Source organism: Amia ocellicauda, chromosome 12, assembly GCF_036373705.1.
Source record: "Amia ocellicauda isolate fAmiCal2 chromosome 12, fAmiCal2.hap1, whole genome shotgun sequence".
Taxonomy (NCBI): Eukaryota; Metazoa; Chordata; class Actinopteri; order Amiiformes; family Amiidae; genus Amia; species Amia ocellicauda.
In genome coordinates this window covers 10,004,690-10,028,090 of record NC_089861.1, presented here as the reverse complement: position 1 = coordinate 10,028,090, position 23,401 = coordinate 10,004,690, and the positions used below count along the sequence as shown (strand labels likewise).

Genomic DNA, 23,401 nt, shown 5'->3' with positions numbered 1-23,401 from the left:
AAACTGGGAAGAAAAACAGTGTTCTTAAACATGACTGAATCTTTTGAGTATCAGGTTATATTATACTCCATAATATCCAGTAAAAGGTTGCTCGGGGTAAACTAGTGTAAAACCCATCAATCCAAATTCCTCAATTTATGATACTCCACTATTTCAAATTCAAAATGTAGTTGGCTTATTCAATGCTCAGAAGTATAAGACTCTGTGCCAACTTTGTGCTATCATCAAAACGGCTTCACAAAAAAAATACTTTTCCCCAAATTTGAGATTCAAAATACAGCTAGCACTTTTACCCTGTGAATAAAAATGGGTCCGGTCGTTTTACTGTATACTTGTGTAGAATATAGCAATTTGTGGACAAATGCAATTTGGTCACATGGAATGGTATGATGATACCCCCATGTGAAGCTTATGGACAAATAATGTACCATTCAAATGGTCTAATAGCTCCTGATTACTGCTACTGATTTGTAGGTCAGAGTTAAATTGGTTGGAAGCAAACAGAATGCCAAGTAACCAGTCAAATGTGATTAAAACATGTTAAACTAAATGGATCTCCAAGAGCAATGGTATGAGGGGCCGTTCAATTAAAAAATAAGAGAAAAAATAAATCGTATACCATCCATCCATCCATCCATCCATTTCCGAAACCGCTTATCCATGTGGGTTGCGTTGTAAATCATATACCAATGTGGATATATCATATAGCAGAAAAACAAAAAATCATATACCAAAATATATATATCACATGGCACAAACATATAAATCATATACCAAAGTGGATATATCATATAGCAGAAAAAATAATTAATATACCAAAGTGGATATATCATATAGCAGAAAAAATATCACTGCAAAAAATATATATATACCAAAGTCCCGTGGTGGCGATGTTGGGGTGGACATGCGCAGTGCGCCCAGTTGGTGAGATGAGAGGATCCTTCACAGGGTCCCAGGCATTAGAGCCGAATGAGGGACACATCGATGCGGACATTCATGCGCAGGCGCTAATCAATATACCACTCATGAAGCCTAAATTAAAGTTTACAGGTGTACACTCTGAGGCTAGTGTATAAGTTGCTCGCTATGTTTTATTGTATGCTGTACTTTATTATTAATAGGCTATGCTTTTATCATGTTGGTGTTTTCAGAAGAAGGGTCAATATTACCCAAGGTGGTGGACTCAACATCTCACTCGCAGCGAATTAAAGATGGATGATAGGACATCTAGTGCATCAATGTGTTCATTTCTGTGGTCCCTGAGTCATGATACAGACACGCCATTCTAATGCAGACCAACTGTGTCAACGCTATTAATGCCATTATAATTGTTCCTTCTACTCTGATACCGTTAAACACAGGGAAATATATTAAAAATAGCATCCACACATCGGGACCGGACCCGCAACACTGCACTCACAGCGCTGTTCACCGCCGCGCACAGACTCAAGTGTACAGCCCCGCAGACAGGGGTCCTGATTAGCTGGATATTGAATTATTGGAATCTCCAATGAATGCATTAATTCAGAAAAAGCAACAGCGTGTGTACATACTTATATAGCCTGCATATATGTGTATGCACTGTATACACAGCTATAGTCTAGCTTGGAGTAACTACCCGGCTAACACACAATGATGCCACAACAGTGTAGCAACGTAATTCATGTAGCAGCAACGTTGTGTGTCAGCTGGGTAAGTGGAAACATCTTTGTGTGATCCACTGCTGGGTGATATAGTTCATATAATTAAAAAACGAAAAATAACATTAACATACTGTATATTGCACAAATGGTGCCGCAGACACTTAATTGACAGTTTGATCACAATAACTATGCGAGGGCAGTACTGTACAGTGATGAAACTAGATTGGTTTCACTAATTAAATTGGCTTGCCTTGATGTGATTATTATTTGATTATATGTTTTGTGTAACAATGTGATGCTGCCTCCGTTTGTTATAAACTTGAACAGCATCACATTGGTCATAAACAACAATTCACCACCAAATTACATTAAAAAACAAGTAGAGCTATTAATAAATCATAAATAGCAAATACAGTACCAGTAATTTAAAAACGTATAATTGTAATATGTGTATATTAATGTATATGTACAGTTATCGATAACACAGTGTAAAATCTTTTTTTCCAATGTCTGGGACCCTGTGAAGGATCCTCTCATCTCTAACCACCTGGGCACACTGCGCATGTCCAACCCAACATCTCCATCACGGGACTTTGGTATATATTTTTTTGTGCAACGTGACATATTTTTTCTGGTATATGACATATTCACTTTGGTGTATGTTTTTGTTTTCTCTGCTATATGAAATATCCACTTTGGTATATGATATATCCACTTTGGCATGTTTTTTTCGGCTATATAATATATCCACTTTGGTATATGATTCATTTTTTCTGTTATTTTTTAATTGAACGGCCCCTTATACAATGGACCCATCAGTGAAGGGAGTAAACTAACATTTTATTGAATCTATGTAAAGCAGCTGGTAAAAGTACATTGCCTTTTTCCAGAGAAACCATTAGAAATAAGTTACACCACCATCGTATTATACATCCACTCAACTCAGCATAGTTAATTGAAATTCATTGACTGGTTTGAAAGGTTTGTTTTCAAAAGATTTTGATTAATTGAATGTGAATGATCTATGAAAAAAATACGTGCACACCGACACTTTATGAAATCCACGATTTGTGAAGCATCAGAGACTGAAACCCACAACCAGTATAATACTGATCTGCTGATCCCACACTGTTTAGAAATGATTTGTCAATTGAATCATTAACCAATCAATGACAATTAAACAAAGGTAAGGCCTTTTTAGCCAATTAACTAATTGTAGCTAATAATTTATTCTGTCTACGCAGATTTTAACGATCACCACTATTAGTATAATTATATTAACACTAATAACAACAACGTGATAAACAGTTTAATTTGACTCAAACCTAGTTAAATGCTTAAACGACGGAAAGGTTAAATGAGTGAGAGAAACAACCCCTATTAACACATTTCAATCCCCAAAAACCATGTAAAAGACCAACAGATATTAATACCGACACTAGAGGATGGTTTCATTTATCGGTTGGACATCAAGCAGAACAATTATTTGAAAACTCAAAATAACGAATGGAAGAACGAATGAATATGTACGATAAGCTCTTAATTGAATGAACATTTTGGTAATTAAACTATTTGAAATGGTGAATAAAATCGTCTGTTGCACAAGCACTTTGCAATGTTGGTTAGACTGGTACAGAATATTTAGCGGGGAGCTGCGGGATAAATGATCGATTTGCAGGAGATTTGGGCTCCCTCCTTTTTATTCTGAATACAGACAACAGCCACGCAAGTCTTCAAATTAATGAACATCGACTTTAAAACACACAACATCTTTTACATAAACCGTTGTAGGCCTAATTATTATTTTAAAACCCTTGAACCTCATTGCTGGCAGAGTGGCAACATGCTGTGGAAAGACAGTTCTTCACAGTCGCATACCTACATAGACCACCCATGCTGCCTGCGTTATAATAGAAGTGTTTTACAATTAATTTAACAACGATAAATAAGGAACATGGAAGTAAAATCTATTAAACAACATTATACAACAAAATCAAATGCACCTCTTGTGTTTTTATCAATTCTTGATTTAGCTGCTGCAGGGGCCCCAGTGTTATGACATTGTGTAATCTGTTTTTTTGTGGGAAGTGAGCCCTCAGTGACATACTTACTAAACTTTAGGTGTTCAATATGCCTCATACGGACTCTGAGATGCAAATGTAGGTATATGAACCTCATGAACTACAACCACAATTTTCCCTCTAGCATAATAATCCCATATATAATATTTAACACTAAACGCTCTTTTGCACGGTGTGTGTGTGTGGTGCTCAGAAGGCGTGTCTTCATCTTCATGTACCGTTGCTGGAGATATTCACCTGGTGGATGTATTGATCAAACTTTATTAGGAATGTGAAAGCCATTTAAAGTAGTTAACGAAAGACCAAAAAACATAACCTGTGCCATTAAAGCTGTCGGGTTTGTTAACAACTGAATGTAATGAGATCACAGTAGTGCATTTGTGAAGTGGATTTATTCCGATCCAGCACCTCGGAGCTGCTCTGCCCGCCGGTCGCACAGAGATGCAGCAGCAGTGACCCTGGATCAGAGGTTTCAACCCGGATTACAGAGCCTGGACACGGGCTCTAACTGGAGCTCAGCCCCAGCTGCATGATCTGCGCTCATCTCAGAGGCATTCATCGTTACTGTCCAGACTGGGGATAGTGTTGATATTTAAACGTAACACTGATGCGTCAGACATTGCCCTCATGCAAACCTAATGATTTCCTCGTCATTAACAAAGTGCACTGGGACTGAAAACACAAACAAATAAAGGCATCCGTGGATGTGTCCTTCATCATTTCTTAGATTTGACTCACTGTGGGTGTGTTGGGGTTAAGAGGTCCGAGTCGCTGCACTCCCAGCAGGTGGCTCTCGGCTCCAGCCAACAGCCGCAGAAGCGCCGCCGACTCTCCTCCCACTGCCGACCACAGCTCCCAGTCTCGGCCCATGGCGATTCTAGAGACGGGAAACGGTGCGCCTGTAAGAGTAATTATTATTAGTAATAGTACCATTTATTATTAATAATAGTAGTAGTAGCATAGTAGTATTTTTCTTGTTCCAAAAGTTCTGCGTTACACGAAAAGCGAACATAGTTCAAATCTTGCTTAATGTAATGTCCTAGGTTTCTTATTTGAAAAACCTGTTTTCATAACGGTGTGATTTCTTCTATAACGAAAATTGAAAAGATGGATACATTTTAGAGATGCAGTGGGGGGACACAGAGTGCCGCCTCCAGTTGTGCTGCCCATACCGCCGTGATATCGGGGGGAAAGAAGTTGTTTCTTGTTAAACCAGTTAAACACAATTTGTATATCGTCTTGTCTGGTTCGTATTCAAAAGATGTCAAGGCATAGACTGATATCACTGTGTATCTGTATTGAAGTTTTAAACATTACACAAACATGGAAATGTATCCAGAAATGACTGTCACCTGTCTCTCTAAAATCAATTTAGCTGCAAGAATCAGAAGACGGAAGAGCTTCAGTGGCTTAATCTGCAGAATAATATGCATAGACTGATATGCATGTATTGACAGGCGTTAAGATAAATAAAGATGTGAAACCTCTGGATTCTGAGAGAAGTTTAGTATTCAGCAGAAACTAAAACAATACTGCATAGATAACAATTCCCTTAGATCTTGGTTTACCATGATTTTAATAATCAGCTTGGCCAGAAAATCAGTGTTCTCAGTATCTGTGAGGGTTTTCATCCAACACTGTGTTGCCATAGTCCCCTTTAATCACAGTCGGAGATAAATGATATGTAGTACATTGCACATTTTTTAAGTGGCATTATAATTGTGATCTCAACGGATCAGTTTGACGTTCTGTCTTTATTAAATCGCTACAGTCCCCTGTGCTGCAGTGGCCACAGGGAACAGAAATCCAGTTGAATGAAGTCCTGGCTGTGTATCCACAAATCCTGGACCCAGAGAAGCAAACTTGGAACCCTGATCTCTTTTTGAGATCTGATTTCTGATTTCTAATTCACAGAAGTTGTATCAAAACAATCAGCAGTATGTTGGACATAGTTTGTGAACACCGCACAGTGAACAGCAATGATGAGAAACAGGCTATTAATTACTGCAGACCTGGTAGGTGATTTTGCTGCTTTACTTTCTGCAGTGACTAGTACATTTAAAATGTGGCCATTAGAACAGAGCTGCTCAATTTCATTCCTTAAAATGAATTCAGCTATTGGAAATGAAGGCCACAACATTCTACATCTCAGCCCACATAGTAAACATATTAGTCGAGGTTCCGTTTAATACGTAAATAATATCTTGCAGAACAAATTCTCTCATTGAGTTCATTTGGAGTGTCGGGGTGCCTCAAGGCTCTGTCTCAGGACCCCTCTGGAAAAAGCTGGAATGCTCCTCCATTTAGTTACAGTGTTGGGTTTGATTTATTTGCAAACCTAAGAACGTATCTTAAAAGCCTGCTGTGCCGCACTTTGCTTCCTGGTAAACTGCATGTCATTGACTGATGCCACCATTCCAATGGGTAGGTGGAGTAAGATGCCCTTGAGTGATGTACTTTGGAATTTGCCTATGAGATGAGACACGCTGTCTCGGTAAACGGACATTTGTGATGAAATCAGAGCAAGGAGAAAGAAATCTCTGATCTGGAGAGGTGATTTGAGCTGGACTGACCCTGGCTATAGGGCACGTAAAAGGCAATGAAAGTACGTTCCGTGCAGCGCAGATCCAGATATACCCTGAGCATTTGGTTTGTCTTTGAAGAGTAACAACCCTACAGACAGTCAGAGAGATTTGGGCTCAGCTTCTGCAATGCTCCATAGCTATTAACTGAAAATGACAAATTATTTCACAGTGAAGCTTCATGGTGAGTGAAAGCCTCTTAGTGCTGATAGAATTGCTCCTTGATGGTGGCCTGCAATTGTATTCGTTTTTTTTTTTTCTTAATTTTTTTTTTTTTTTTGTAATATTTTATGCCCTGAGGAGCTAAATACAATTGGCTTGGGTCTTTGGCTGACATTTCTGCATTGCAATTTTATTAAAATGTTCATAATATGGTACCTTATGACTGTAATAGAGATTGTAGCATAGTGGTCTTAGCTGCGTACGTGAGATAAAATTGTGCTCCTAATAGTTATACATGGGTGAGTTTCAGTTTTGAGATGATGATTAAAAGGAGGATGATTCCTATTATCAATGCAAAAGAAAGGCTATAAGTAAGAGGATGCCATATGGCCCATCTTGCCCTTTTGGCTGTTAGTTTATTTTTCGACCCAGGAGCCCTATATAGCTTTTTTTTAATGATCCCATTGAAGCAAGTCGCTTGACATTGGTTGCTTCTTCATGTGCATGACTCTTCATGGGGAAATAAAAAGAGAATGTCCCTCCGATTCTGAGTCTTGAACACATATGCTCTTAACACCCAGGACTGGGATGGCACAAGTAGGTGGATAGACACAGACTGGTCAGTGTCTCTGGTGGACCTGGACAAGGGTGTCTGCTAATAAATAAATAATAATAAGAAGAGAGGGAGGGCATGAATACCAAAAATCGCCAACTCTTCATTGAGTGTCCTGAGGAAATCTGGTGCTGCCCAAATTATTTCTGCTTTCCTTACTGGAATCTGGGCTTCGGCCTTGGTCATTGTAAGATATCCAAAGAAGCCTCAGTAACGAATATTGAGAATACCGGGCTTAAACTCCAGTTTAGACCAAACAACTGTCAATGGGTGAAACATATACCATATAAGTCCCATTTGTGTATTCTGACGCTATGTGTGGAAGCAAGCATTCATTTCTGGCCAGGCTGCTTTATGAATATGAGGCAGGGGAACCATGCAAGTAAATAAATCTATCAGTGCTCTTCTATTAAAAGAGTCTGCAAGGTTTGAGTCTATTCCCACTGTCTGCTTTGTTTTTTAAAATCTGATTTTCCTTGGGATTGCCCTTCATGCATTTCAGTTCAGAAGCAGTTAAAAAACATGCCATTGGAGATCTAAGACAAAGTAAATAAATAAGGCTCCTCCAAGGCACTGTGTGTGTGGGTGTGGGGGGGTTCTGACTCTCCACACATTCGCCTACCTTAACAATACTCCGCAGGACATCTCGATGACTTAACTCCACCCTGTCTGTTTCTCTCTGAGGCATGTGGCATAAGGCAGGGTTTGAATTGCAATCTTTTCAGATCATATTCACCCCTTCTTCTCAAGAGCAGACCTTCTCATCACACCTCTAACCATTCAATTCAACCAAACTCCCTTTGAAAGCAACCACTTTGAACTGGCAGTAGGGATTGTGTTGATTGGATGATAATTGGTAGTCCTCTGATTAGAAGGTCTTACCTGCTCAATGACGTGAATAAAATCTTGAAGGTTCTTGAAAATGCATTGCAGGTGTCCAGATCTCAGATTGGACACAACACTATACCCATTATTGGCACACTGGAACCAGTCACACTCCATTTGAATGTTTAAACTCGAGACATCCATTGAAAGACATACAGAGACAATATTATTCAGTTATTTATTATTACTTTTCTTAGCAGACTCCCTTATCCAGGGTGACTTACAATTGTTACAATATATCACATTCTTTACATACAATTACCCATTTATACAGCTTTGGTTTTACTGGAGTTTTTACTCCACACTGCTGCCCATGTCTTTCCAATTGTTTATGGAAACTGCTTTTAGGGAATTATCAGGAGTTTCCACCCAAACACCCAATCCCCAAACCAGCCTGCTTTGTAGTTCACATGCTCATCTCTGTGGCTGATGGATGGGACCTGGTATAGAGTAATATTAGTTTATTTGGAAATCTACAACTGCCTAATTACTCGTTTGAGTTTGAAAAGTGCTTGTTAGGATCGCATCACTGCGCGGCTTGTCCTGTTTCATTTGGAAAAAGAGAGCATGTTATTCATTCCGACATATGCGGTTAGTGATCTGAAAGCCATGTGGTTGTTTGCCTGACGCTCAAGGGTAGAATATAATTACCATCCCCCATTTTGTCTTCTTCTGAGGATCACCCCATTATAGGTCATTACAAGAAATACAGTTATATAGTAATAATGTCACTGGTTTGCCCCCATCTTTCTGCCAACCTCTCCCTCACCAGTGTGAAGTTTAGGGCACATCCCACCTCCTGTATATACCAGTACTTAATTTGTCTGAAGTATGAGGTGCCATTTGCCAAACCCTCAAGAGGCAAATCAATAGCAACAGCTCTGATCCAGCCTGAGTACAACAAGATACGCATAAAAGAGACCTAAAGCACAGGGCACATGAGGTAATATAGTACATGTGCTCGGCGAAGCACAAAAGGCTCACGTCACAGCGAGGCAATGAAAACAGAGAGCCAGAGTGAAGGAAAGAGCAGCAGACAGCAGCATATGATTGTGCAGGGTGCACTGTGGGACTGTAGAGCAGATTACTATGGGACCACACTAATAAAACAGTCACTGGCTCTACAGCACAAATGTTTAATCTGATATTTAAATCTTTATAGTAAATTATTAAGTACTAGATAGTTGCCAGTATTAAGAGACTTCAAGATATTAACTTGTATATTTGATTGCCTGCTTGGATTCAGTTCTTTTTTTTTATCACTGACAAATGTCTATCCACAGTCTAAACAATGTATTCTTCTCATAATGTTATAAAAGTGTCTGTAACAGAGGCTCACCGCATTTGTACTGTGACGTCATCCTTCAGAGCTTGCTAGTGTTCTAGCAGTAGGGGCCTGCTCTGTTGACATGGCAAGTTTGTCGCTCTGTAGGGGCTGAATGGGTCAGGTGCTTGGAGTTGTGCCTGAGATGGTGTTTCTAATCCGGACAGGGGTTTGACCACACAAGTTACATCTGCACGGAAGAGGGGCTTGATTGTCCCCAGCCGTAGCTCTGATTACACAATAAGTATCTCCTTAAGTTGTCTGCTGCAACCTGCTCTACCTAACACCAGAGTGATAATCTCATTAGATTGCAAAAATATTTGCAGTAGATATCCTTTTAAAACACGCTCATCCTACTACTCCCCAGCTGTTCGTCTCAGTGCAAATGCTCTTTGATGGAAAATGTGTTGCTCTTTGACAATGTGTAGTTTTGCAGGAATTGTAATCTAGGAAGGAATTGATCAATTGAAGAATACAACATTAATTTATTAAAAATCACACATGTAAGGGTTTGACACGCAACTATCTTTGCAGTGACAAAATGGTTTATTTTCATTAAATATAACAATAAACCCTCCTTCTCTCCATCCAGGATCAGCTGTAAGTGACCTACAGTAGCTTATCTATATTGCGTTTTCATACTATTAAATGTAACATCTATTTACTATGTATGTATATCTTTGCACTATTAGCATTTAAGTGTCCTGAAATCATTGGTAACTGAGGAATTTGTAAGTACTGATATTTCTCTGCACGTTATGACACTTTGTATTGCACTTATGTTGTAAGTCGCCCTGGATAAGGGCGTCTGCCAAGAAATAATAATAATAATAATAATAATAATATTAATAATAATATTAATAATAATAATAATAATACACAAGATATTGGGTATAAGAATATTTGGAAATGCTGCTCTATCATTGGCTGTTCTCTCATGTGATTTATAATGGCTAAACTCTGGAGTTTTTCAGTCTTGTGGTTGTCCTGTAGTGGCTCATAGTCCTGATATGTATACCTTGAAACTTTAATTTATATTTCAAATAAATCTTGACATAAGGTATGTTAAATGGTTTTGTCACCATATCCTCTTCGGATACACAGTTATTATTATTATTATTTTTTTTATTTCTTGGCAGACGCCCTTATCCAGGGTGAATTACAACATAAGTGCAAACAAAGTGCAGAAATACAGTGAAGTACAAGGCATCAATCATTACAAATTCAATTTAGCTAAAACGGCAATTCAAAATAATACATTTACAAATTCCAATTTACAATTTACACAAGTACAATAAGTGAGGTCCTACATCCTGGACAGTGAAAGCTAAGTGCTGTCAAGATGTAGGGTCACAGACAAGGGCTACGGGAAACGGAGCAAGTAGGAAAACAATCAAGAACATGAGAAGCATAATAATAAAAACTGTGAAGTGCTATCTAGCAGGGATAGAGGACTAATATTACAAGTACTGACGGAAAAGATGTGTCTTGAGTAAGCGCCGGAAGGTGGTCAGGGACTCTGCTGTTTTGACTTCGGTGGGCAGGTCGTTCCACCACTTAGGGGCCAGGGATGAGAAGCAGCGGCTCTGGAGGAAGGAGAGTGGAGAGGAGGCAGAGTTAGTCTTCTGGCGCTGGAGGAGCGCAGTGGTCTGGAGGGGATGTATGGAGAGACGAGTGACTGAAGGTAGCTTGGTGCAGTGTGGTCGAGACAGCGGTAGGTGAGGGTCAAAGTTAGCATTTGATAGACTGATTTGAAGAAAAATTACAAACAGTGACAGTGCAGGGATTATTGCAATGGATTATTTGTTTGGTTTAAAAATTCCTATGCTTAAAATAAAATAGCAAGGATGAAAAGGACATTTAAACTATGTCCAACCCCAGCTATAATCTTATTTAGTGGTGTTGTTAATTACAGTTTATATTTTTATTTCCCCAAACAATTCTCTGTAGTTGATATCCTGTTCATCTCCAGTGTTAGTCCTGTGAAGTGTGCCGAAGCTCAGAGACAGGGGTGCTTGTTTCCTGGTTAATCCCGAAGTAATCTTTGTCAATACTTTTTGAGATTAGGAATATTGTAATCCTCGTATTTGCATTAGGGGAGGTGTCATCATGTGTTGAGGGTCACGCAAAGGCCAGAGCCAGCTAAGGCAAACTCCTGACAGTCAGTGCTGCGAGAGACAAACATTGACTCATACATGACTCCCAAATCACATGGCCAATGCCCTGTCCTTGATTTAATCCTGGGTGAAAAGTGCAGGGGGCGTGCACAGAGCAAAGGTGCATCCAGGTTTTAAAGTTAGAGGGCTTTATAAGCAACTACAATAAAATAGATAGCTGCCCAGACACTCCAGCACAATTATCACAGATTGCATGTTATTGAATTGTGGCAGACCAGCTCAATGATTGCTCCTTTTACGACCTCTGTGACCATAAAGCCTTATGGGAAAATTGATATAGGCATGTGACTAGCAGTAGCATCCTTCATTTTGTTATTATAGAGGCAGGGATTTCTGCATATGTAAGGGAGAATAAAATCCTTAAGAGACATGACTAACCTGAGAGTTCTAAAAAATTGGCTACGACAGACAGACAGACAAACAAACAAACAAAGAAACTAGAAAAGAATGAATGCAGATCAGTGCAAATGGTACAGAAGTGCCTGGAAACTGTACTGTACAGCTGGATGTGTAAAGGCGCTGCTTTAAAGACCGTAAACCCATTCTCCCTTTGTGTTGGTTTCCAAATGGAGAGATCTAAACAGCAGAGAATGATTTAGACATTTCTGTGAATGTCTCTGACCTAATACAGGTGTCCATAATCACTAATCCAATGAGATAATTGCATTACACACCGGCCAGCTATCCACTCCATCATTAACTCGATTGCCTTGCTCACATGTATCCTTTTGATGTGCGTCCGGGTGTTAGCTGTGCCAGGGGATCGAGAGCAGTGGACCAGCCATATGCAAACCTAGCAGCTCAAGCCTCATTTAGGGAATTCATTCAGAAAAGCGGACAGTCGCAACAATGGTGAACAATTGGCCGTTGAGCTTCAGTTCAAAGAACACAGAGCTCTGTTTAGCACATTTCGACACCCTGAATCCCAGCGCTAACACCATAAGATCTTAAGACATTGGAGAGTTACATGGAGTACTAAAGGCTCTGTTTGTTTGGAAGTAGAGGCAATGGGTCCCAGGCAGTTTGTCTGGTATGGGCATTTCTGTTTTCTTTTTCATTTACAGTGTAAGGAAAAAGGGGTCGATGGTCTTTATTAGGATGTATCCTTTGGACTGAGCGCAGTGAGTCTGAATGTTGGGTTACAGTTTTACAGTCTCTTTATAGGGAACATATTTGGTTCCCTATGATTTCAGGGTGTCACCGTTTGTCCTGTGCTCTCTGCCTAAACAAGACAAGCATCACTATTCATGTCTCTGATTGCCCTAGACTCTGTCATTTAATTGTTCTCATTCATACCTTATGGTCACTCAAATGGGCCCTGGATCCAAATAGACCAGCCCACCTGACAAACTGGTGCTGTGTCTCTGAGTTCAGGAACAGGAGCTGGAGGGTCTTGTACAGATGGCTTCAGATTATGTTGAAATGTTTAAATATCTGTCTTTTTAAATATCTGTAATTCCATGTATCTGTGCAAATGTATTCAAAGCTATGAAATAAGGATGAGTTATCCTGGCCCCCTGGTGCTGGCTTATGTATCAGCTAGTTTGCACTGATGCTGTTTTTAAATGGCAAGCTCTGGCCTAAGCTATCCCAGGTCAAGTGACAGCAGAGCCTTTCAGTTGGGTGGTTACCCTGTGTTGGCTGTGTGTCTCCTCTTTTCACAATGGCCACCCAGCAGTAACAAGGCTTCCCCTTCCCAAAACGGGTGGAACAGAATCAATTCAGGATCAGTGGATTAGCAGATTGAAAGAAGGTCTTTGGTATTTTCAAGCAAAGTAAAATAAATATACATGAGTCCTTAATTAGAGAATTTTCCCCCAACATTGTTTTTAAAGGGAGGAAACTCCCAGCTACATCAGTGGAGGTTCATGATTATTTTTATGTCCGTGTTTCTATCTCTCTCACACCTTTTGATGCGGCTCACAGAGAAAGCAGAAAACCAGGTGCCTGAAGAAAAACCTGCAACGGTGATTATTAAAGTAACGAATCATACCCCTGCCTTCCACTTGTCTCTGACATATTTTTACTCACTTAGTCTGCTGCCATTTCAAATATAAAGGCACTAACGCAAGCACACTTACAGACCCTTAAAAAGCACCTTTATGGCCCCCATCTTGCAAATTACAGGCTGAAACCAAGGCTTTTGACTATTAATTATTTTCATAATCCAAGGTGCATTTTAAATGCATGGGCTATGGACATTTTAGGAGATGTTGTAGAATCCATTTTGCCTGAATAAATTACAGCTGAAATAACTGTTGCCATTACAGCTGGGTAGCATATTGTATTATTCTTTCTTTTCACTGCTTTGCAATGATGTTCTCTTGTGTTTACTGTGCTTTGCCTTGGTTTTCCATGATTTGCATCATGGTTTACTACACCTCTCCATGACTTCACAATGCATTCCTGCATTTTACTTTGGTTTTACCATGGTAAACTGTAGTAAATCTTAATAAGGGTATTTGATTCTTTGCCTTTTCACTGACTGTTGGCTAGGGTTATTGTGGTGCAGGTTTTCTTGAGGCATGCACAGCTCTTCTCAAAGACTTTCAGGATGGATGTCTTTTTCTTCCCATTGTTCACCTCAGCATCAGTATTTTGATCTGGAGGTGCTTCTCACTTCACTCTTTCTGCACACACATTACTGAAACTGTGCCCATGTGAATGCAGTGAACACGAGCTCATAATACAGAAACACTTTTTGACTGTATATGTGAATGAATATGAATACGTTTATAATTAGCTAACGTCAAAATTAAAAGCCAGTTGACATGCTGTAATGGTGCTTAGCTATTTTCCCTAATAATTGTAAATAACATACATGCCCAGTTTAATTGTTTTCTTCCATTTGATCTCCATAGCATAGAAGTACTATTCATTATCTATGTTACATGCTTCATACAATACCAATTAAATTCAATCAAATCAAACACTTGTTCATGACACTCAAAACTAAAAAGTGTTACCTAATTCTTGTGTAGTAGATACTTCGTTGGTATTGCAGAAGGCACCAGCTGCATTTGTGGTTGAAACAGATAAGAACTCTTTGTTGCAGACAGTAGTCGTGCCAAATGTGGATTAAGTGACACATTTAAATGGGTAAGTCCTCTAACGACCACATTGTTAATAGGACCAGTCCTTGCCATTTTGTGTACACGGGCTTGCCTTAGTTCTGAGTTTCTCAGGTAAATGTTTCTGAATGTGCATATAGAGAGAGCCTGGCTATTATTATGCATGCTTCTGTACTGGTCTGTGTGTGTTGTGTCTGTACTGTGGTAAGCTAGTCTTCCCCTTGTGTGGTGTGCTTGGGTAATGCGTCTGTTTTATTGTGTGCTCGTGTCTTCTCACCCATGGAAGGGGGCGCTGCTGCTCAGGGGTCTAGTTTCACTATAGAGGAATCTTTATCAGTCACCGTGGACACTATAAGCCTAATTGCCTAATCTAAACCTCCACATCACAGGATACAGAGCAGAAACTAATAATAGTCGAAATGCTTTCCACTAAGGCGGATTACCAGCGATTCGATAAGACGGGGTTGACTGTTGGCTGAACTCTCGTAGACTTGTGCTCCAATAATATAAAGACCTAGGCAAGGATCAGGGCACAGAGTGAGCTGAACATATGAGACGGGGGTGTAGGTTTGGTGAAAAATAAAAATAAAAGTGATGAAATAAAGCCTTATTGAACCTAAGACATGCTGGCAATAGACAGTGTGCTGCCATTCCCTTGCATCTGTCTCTTTATTGTTTTTGTTGCCTTAAAGACATGAGTCAGGGGGAATAAAGATGAAACTTGATGAAGATTTGAGTGAAGACTGACAGTGCTGCCAAGCGATTGTGTAAAATGCCAGCCCACATCACACCACACGTTAATCGATTTTACTGGATCGAGTTTATCCATCACTGTACATGTTCCATACTGTCACGGACTACGTGCTACGCCTGCGAGAAGGTGCGTCTTTGGGGTTTGCAACCCTGTAAACTGTGGAGTGAAGCAAGACCACCCTGCCTTGTCTCTCTCTAATGAGGCGCTGCGTCTTCGTCCATCTAATTTTACTGTGTTTGTGAGCTAAATAGCGGTCCACACACTCCATGAAAGGAAGCAAGTCAAGTTATCCTTGGACAAAGGGAGAAAAAAAAAACAGATTTCCCTTTAATCTGCCCTAGATATGAACCCAAGATCCCATTAAAGAAGATTTATTTCCAATAATATAGATGTTCGGGAGGATTTTTTTCTTTGTAGGGCTGCAGTATTTTTTTTTTCCTCTTTCTGAATAAGTGCTTTGTGAAAGGCATGGGCCTCTGGGGATCTCTGAAGCTAGCGAGTAATGAAGGACTTTAGTTGCTGAAACTGGGAAGACCAGCGTGCATTCCAAGCAGATTCATACACATTTATGCCCATTGCCTCTCTCCCATTTCCCCCTGTCTGTTAGTTTATTGTGCTTTTGTTCACCAGTACAAAATGACTATTGACTTTCAGACCGTAGTCTGTGGATGGGAGGAACGACAGACAATGGAATGCACAGAAACAGCTTTTCTTTCTCTCACACAATGATGATGTTAATAAAGTAGCTTTTTTCGTTCTGAGTTCTTGGTTGTATAATGATGGCTGTTATTTGATCAGTTAGACATAATTTAAACTTGGTGCTTTTTGCATGGAAATGTCATGACTGTAGTCTCCTCATGGGTTGGCTTTGAGTTTCACAAAATGCTTTGCCATGCAGGCCCCCCTCCCCAAACCCCATCTAGCACGTCTGGAAAACAAATGATGGCACATGATCACATGCTTCTCTTTCCTGGATTATGCTGAGCTTCCCAGTCTTCTCTTCCTGGAAATCCCATCCACCCTCAGTGAATCAGATCTTGCTAGTGTGTTCTGATTGGCTGTGCAAGGTGCAGGTCTTCACGGTGACGTGCTAGACTGCTCCGGATGCACGCTCTGCTGGGGAATGAAAAATAAATGTGCTCAGATCGACCCTGGTCTGTGGATTGCAAGGGGACAGAGGGCTGATCTGAGGCCCTGCAATGAGTCTACTGCTTTTTATGAACCCCATGGCACTATACAGGCCAGAACCACAGGAAATACTATGACATGTATATTAAGCAGGAAGAAACATTACTTACTATTGTTATGATTATGATTATTGTAATTATTCTGGGGAAACCACTGTTTTTACATTAAGTGTATGTGTATCATACAGTGCAGAAAAGAAAGGGAAACATGTTGCTATCAGTCTGCTTTCAATCCAGTTAGCTCCATTGCAGGGCTCTGGCAACTCTCATCAGATCAGCTCGGGCTCACACAGATGTGCTGAGAGAACACATGGCTGTTGAACATGCACCCAGAGGAACAGGAGGCAGGGATAGGCTGGGATTGGCTGGAGAGAGAGGAGCCAATCACGGCAGGGTGGCTAGTGGCGGGAGGGGAACAGGAGGAGTCTGTGAGGGTACGAAATAGGACAGTCCACTCCATTATTAAAAAGATGCCTACGTGTACTTCAATGCTCTCTAAGTCGCCCAGATCTCATTATCTCTGTACTCTGCGGCTGAAACCATGATCTCATTCCTGAACATCCCCTGACCCCGCACTGCCAATTTCCATCCACTGTGCCCACATGACTAACACAACTGCCAGCAGAGCAGGCTATGGACTTTGTTTGGCTTATAGATTACAAATATTTGTTTACTGTGTGTGTGCCCTTGTATAGTTTTATTCCAATGTATTCACACACTTCTGTGTAATACATACTGTTAATTAAAGTACACTTACTATATATAATAACAATTGCAAGAAGAATAAATGTTTGCATAATTACACTCACATGTATATGCAATTTATGTTACGGCTTTTGTATCGGAGATCCCCCTTAATCTGGTGGAGAGATTAAAACGAAGCAGATTGTGTGTTTGTGCATGAGCAGGTAAATAAATGAGATCAGTAAAAGTGCAGTTTACAAAATAAAATGGCTGATTAGATTTTAAAAAATAAGAAAAAAATGAGGATAGGGTAAATACAAATGACGGTAGAATAAGGGCAACAGCAAGGAAAAACACTAAAAATGCAGTGTACAATAATATAAATGTAACCTAAGGTAAGGGAACAGTTGTGTAGTTTATAGCAGAAAATTGCTCAATAAAGACCCACTCCAAACTAGCCTGTTTTTTCGTCTTGTACAAATGTCACAGAGAGTTCAGCACAGATGTGGCCGCTATCCATGCGTGTTTCGTCAGGCGAACAGCCACACACAACCCCCCTCGAGGGAAAGTGGAAAGTCGGTCAGCAGCGACTGCGTTTACCATTTGCATTAAATCTTTCCGTGGCAGGCGGGGCTTGATTCCCCCACCAGCTCTATAGCAGAGCTTACGCATTTAATGTAGATGTCAAGTGGGGTAAGAGAGGGGTCAGTGGCAGGGTTCAGCGCCTCTCGCTCTCCTCACGTGTCCCAGCGCTCGGTGACGCTGGCCATGGGCAGCGGTTCACAAACGCATTGCTTCAGCATGCTGGCAGACACCAGAATGGGGTAGAGACGTCTCTTGGTTTTCCCCTCTTTTTGCGTGTGACTGGTGGGGAGCTATTGGGCCACTTTCACTGTATGATTCCCAAGGCCTAGCTACCTAAAATGTGTGTTTGTGAGCGCTCCATTTTGTGCTTTATATGCCCTTTACCTAGATCTGATTTTAAAATGGCTCAGTAAATCTATAGGACAGTCACTTGAGCTGGAGGAGGCTAGAGGCCTGTCTAACATATCTAACAGTAGGTGTTTGCAGGGCTGGCACAAGGGTAAGTGATGCCCAAGGCAGACTGTCTCCCTTTTATGTCATTCTTAGAGTGAAAATAATTGTTGAAATTGTGTTGAAAGCAAGTCTTATTAACTGACAGCACACTGACTAGTTAATGGCTCACAGGGGAATTGCTTACTATCACCTGATTGCAATTTAAAGAGCGTCCTTTTAATGCAATTATTAAGGCAGTTATTTTTAAATATGTGATTTGCCAACAGATCTTTGTAATTTATCTGAGAAACATACGTGGGTTAGCAATGCTAATGATAGCGTTAAAGGCGCACCACAGTAACACAACTGTCAAAAGCAGGCAGCCCTAAATGCAGTGCAGTATTCAAAACTTGATGGAAAAATCGACACATATTGATGGATTTTTAAATATATTAATGTATATATTATAGGAACAAGTTGTACTCATATATGTAATGTCAGTTTGGTGGAATATACAGCTCTGGAAAAGACCACTTAACATTGATTTCTGAACTTGGAGTGGTCTTTTTTCCAGAGCTGTATATACATGTATTTGAATGTATTTTTGTGTCCATTTTTTTTAATTTGCAATTTCTATTTCTGTTTGTATTATTCATATGGGAGACACCACTGTTTTAAATATTCTGTATGAAGGATTAAGTACAAAATTGGAAAAGCCAACACACTGTATCATTTTTATTTGTTGGCTATCAGTAGGAGTAAATATCTCTCGCTTGACAAACCTTTACTGAGAAACAGGTTGAATTGGTACAATTATAATATTCTGAAAATTAAAGTCAATCACTGAGGGGCAAAACAAAGTACATAGCTTCCCTAAAACAGATTCTGCAGGGCTGCTTGTGTGCATGACATGCTAGGGTGTCATCACTTTCACAGACTTAGATTGCGCTCACTAATGAGGTTGTTTCAGATTACAGGACTGCAGGTTGAGTGTCTGGACATGTGTCTGTGGCTATTGCTTCTGGCCGCGTACCCCACACACACGACACTTTGCAGACGCTTACGCTGCACTTCTTGCTGTCCCTCAGGTGAAGGTGTGGTTCCAGAATAGACGCACCAAGCAGAAGAAGGACCAGACCAAGGACACGGACAAACGCTCGGCCTCCTCCTCGGAGTCTCTGGCCACCTGCAACATCCTGCGTCTGCTGGAGCAGGGCCGCCTGCTGTCCGTCCCCATCCCCCCCAACCCGCTCCTCAGCCCGCCCACCCTGGCACCCTCCACGGGCAACGGCTCCGTGCTGGGCAGCTCGGGCAGCTCTTCCCCTGGGGTCAGCAGCACCCCACCTAGCTCAGGGGGCACCTACGGGCTGCCCATGCCCTCGCTGGGACCGCCGCCGTCCCCCCGGCTAGGGGCTCCCCCGCTCTGCTTCTCCCTCCCGGTGCTGGGCAGCCCCCATGAACTGCCAAGTGGCTACAGCTGCGGCTCCTCGGCCTTCGAGCCCTACACGCGGATAGAGAGGAAAGAGGCCGAACCAGGTGGGAAGAAAAACAGTTCATGAAACCAGCACTGCCGCTGAGGAAGAGGCAAGGGTGTATTGGGGTGGGACTGTTGAGCCACAGGAGAGAACAGGAAGGCAGAATTTCGTTTTGCTCCTGTGTGCCCCACCCCCTCGGTTGTGTCCATCTCTTCTCCGCTTCTTCCTCCTCCTGCCTCTGTCTTGTCCTCCTCTCAGTGCTGCTCAATGTTACTCTCACAGACCAGGAGGTTGGGGGGGGCAGGGATGGGGGTGGCGATGAGGTGATGGGATGAAAATGACAAACTGCTCCAAGTGTTTTGAAGTGTCTGTGTCTGTTTAATGGAAGACGGTTTGGTGTGTTTTTATCAGCCCCCCCCCACCCCACCCCACTCTTCTCTCTCAGCTCCTTTCTTTGGCTGCCACTCTTCTTCTGTTTATCATCACTCTCACTGATGCCCGACAACAGCACAGGTCCAGCCCAGAGATTCGCGATTGTGAGTGTTTGTGTGTGTGTGTGTGTGTGCGTGTCAGTATTTCACAGGAACTTCATTACAACTCAGTATTCATGTGCGATGCAAGCAGTCCCCCTTTCACTGTTCAGGTGGACTAAATGCGGACATGGCTTTGCAGAACTGTCACAGTCCCTAAAGTACCACAGCCACAGCACCAATACATTTGAAGACCAGCTCTCCCAAACTCAAAATAAAATATATAGGGCCTATAACTATATGTGATTCATTTTTTAATGTGAATCTTTTAGGGCATTAAGTAATCATTAATTCTTAATTTATCCATTGGTGGTTGGGTTGAAGGTCTGATTTAATCTGGGCCTAAGTGACTGAGAACTCAATCTGGAACAAGAAACAGAAGACTTTGACATTGAAGGTTTGGAGGTCCACTCAGCCAGATGTGCTGGATAAAAAATAAGCAAGCAGGGGACATAGAAAAACTTTAATTGGGTATTCAAACAACACACAATACTCCCTTTGCCCTGGAAGCGACTGAGCAGCTATCCACTGTGGACTGTGAGGGCTGCAGTGACACTGCAGTGCGTGTGCGTGTGCGTGTGCGTGCGCTATACATTCTAAACAAAAGCCAGAGAAAAGCCTTCCCCTCTCCCTCTGACTTGCATCCCAACTGACGTATTTTTATGCACTTTATTTGATATCATTTTGTTAAGATTTGTTGCTAGTGGTTTGAAAGTTTGGGTGGTTTTACCAACGACTGCTCCAACACCAGTAAGATTGAATCCATTGACTCCATTGATGCAGATACCAAATATATAGTCATACTGGATTCAATTTCTTTAGGGAACCAGTCTAAGCAATTGTGAACAAAGCAATCCTGATGAGAGTCGGGGAGGGACAGCTGGGACAGGGACAGGGACAGAGTTCGTTTGCGCTGCAGAATTGGAGGTGGAGAGCAGAGGGACACAACTACAGTCAAACACAATCATTGACTAAAGCAGTTTTCTCTTGGCATAATTATTCACTGAGGTTCATTCCTGCAGCTTTTAGATGACAGAGATGTTTCTTTCTTCTTTTCTGTCTCGCTATTTCTCTGTACACTTCTCTCCCTTTCTCTGTTGTTCCCAATGCCAGAGAAATCCTCCGACTGACCAGTGAACTGTGACATCCTCGTTCCTGACAATCACGTCCCTCTGCTGTGACCTGATTGATGCGCTGTGTTTCAGCGTACCCCCCCACCCTGCTCTCGCTGTGACCGAAGAGTCCTATGTTCTCATTTTCCAACACCATCGCCACGCTACTCTGGTGCTGAACTCCGAGTCATTATCCTTAAACATCATCCATAATTCAACAGAGCTCAGCCATAAAATATTGACAGGTAGAAACCCTGTTTTAAAAACAAACAAACCCAACAGAATCTACTTAAATCACTGCTCTTGTTTTCATCACAAGAGCAGTGTTTATGTATGAGCTATTTTAACTGTGATTCCCTCTTTTGTGCTCCTTTATTGCTGCCGTGAATAGTTTTGGGGATCGCATTTGGCTTGGAATTTGCTTTTCTGTCCTGTTACAAATTACATGGACCAGCTGAGGTGGAATAAGATGGGGGACAGATGTACATTTATACAGATGGTCATATCTCACTCTGACACATCCAGAGTAGCATCGGCTGATGTTTTCTGTGCTGGACTCAGGTTGAAGTGAAACTTTCAGACAATTTCGATTGGCATTCCCTCCACTAGTATTGCAAACCATTTAAATCATAAAGAGGCTTTCATATTTCTAAAAGTCTTTATTCCTTTTCCATTTCTGTTACAATAAGGTGCTACTGTCTTTTTTTTTTCAATATGGATTGAGCCCAATGAGATTGTGTTGTTCTGGGTTTAATTACATCAGTGTTCTTGCACACAGTGGAAGTTCTGTGTGTTGAGCCATATTCCATTGACATTAACCTAGTGATCTTTATTCATTGATTGGCACCAGCTACTCACAAACTACAGCTTTGTAAATATCTCGGTCTTTGCACAGTACCTCAATGTCTGTATGATGTGATTTAAAAAAAAAAAAATCAAAAGAAAAGTCTTTCTATATGCTTTACAATACCTTGTCCCATTAACAATTTGCACTTATTTTTTTGCTGTATGATGTTCTGTACATTCAGTTGAAAGAGGGTTTCTTTGTGTTCTGGCTAAAGAGAGCTGTTTTCATACTCGGGCCATGGAAACCAAGATATTGTATATAATATGTATGTATTTTTATTCATATGCATATAAATCTATATGTCTATGTATATGCATTATCGTCTGCTGTTTTATTTTTTGCTCAAATATATTTAATTTACTATTTACTATTTATTATATATTTTATATATAACATACACATACATGCATACATAAATGACAGTCCGTTTAAGGGTAAACTTGGATATTTGCTGTTATCATTGGCAGTTCCTGGTCCTTGAGTAAACCTGAGAGAGCAGCAACAGGTGAGTAAAGAACGGGTCAAAGACAAAGATGTTCTCAGCTCTTTCCTCGGTCAGAAAAAGTGCATCCATCCTCCAAAGAGCAGCCTGTGTTATTACGTTTTAACTCTGAACCCAAATACCAGGAAATACCAGGAAATGTCCCGTAAGCACACTGCCCTCTGCTTATACAGCACAATCCAACCACAGATCCATTATTTATCAGAAGATAAACATTGCAGGAGCACAATAAAAAGACACAGCGTCTAGAACGTGATGTTTTACAGTTTCAAGATGAATACTGAAATGATCGGAGCTTCAGGTCCTTTCTTTAAATAGACTTTGTCAGCACAGTGATGGCTAGAATAATGATGCTGGAGAATCTTACATGGGTCATAAGTAGAAACCTAGTTTGTGTGCTTTGCTGAGAGTTCCACGCTAGAACCCTGATGAAGTGCATATTGCCAGCAAGATAAAACTGTATATCTATTGTGTACTTTAATTCACTCTGAAATGTCTGTTCTTTTCTTTGGCATGAGAGAGTCAATTATCCCAGTGAAGAGGGCCGTTTTGAGCTCCATGAGCAGTGAAGTTGTAGGATTGACAGGTCTGTCTCTGAACAGGGGGTAGGGAGGTCTGGGGGGATTACAGTTGCAGATGTGTTGCCTCTCTGCTGCCTGTCCGCTCCTGGAAACCCAAACACATCATCAGCCCTGACAGTATTACTGTCACTGATTCGGCAGGTGCAGAAGAATACACACGTGTGATCTGCACAT

General features: G+C 41.0%; 1 protein-coding gene across 1 annotated transcript in view; it reads left to right on the top strand.

Moving 5' to 3' along the window:
• Positions 1–22,403, top strand: part of vax2 (ventral anterior homeobox 2) — a 41,476-nt gene extending 19,073 nt beyond the window's left edge. The window contains exon 3 of the mRNA XM_066718302.1: positions 19,269–22,403. Coding sequence (XP_066574399.1) covers positions 19,269–19,739 — 471 coding nt within the window. The 3' untranslated portion in view covers positions 19,740–22,403. The remainder of the gene's footprint in view (positions 1–19,268) is intronic.
• Positions 22,404–23,401: the final 998 nt, after the last annotated feature.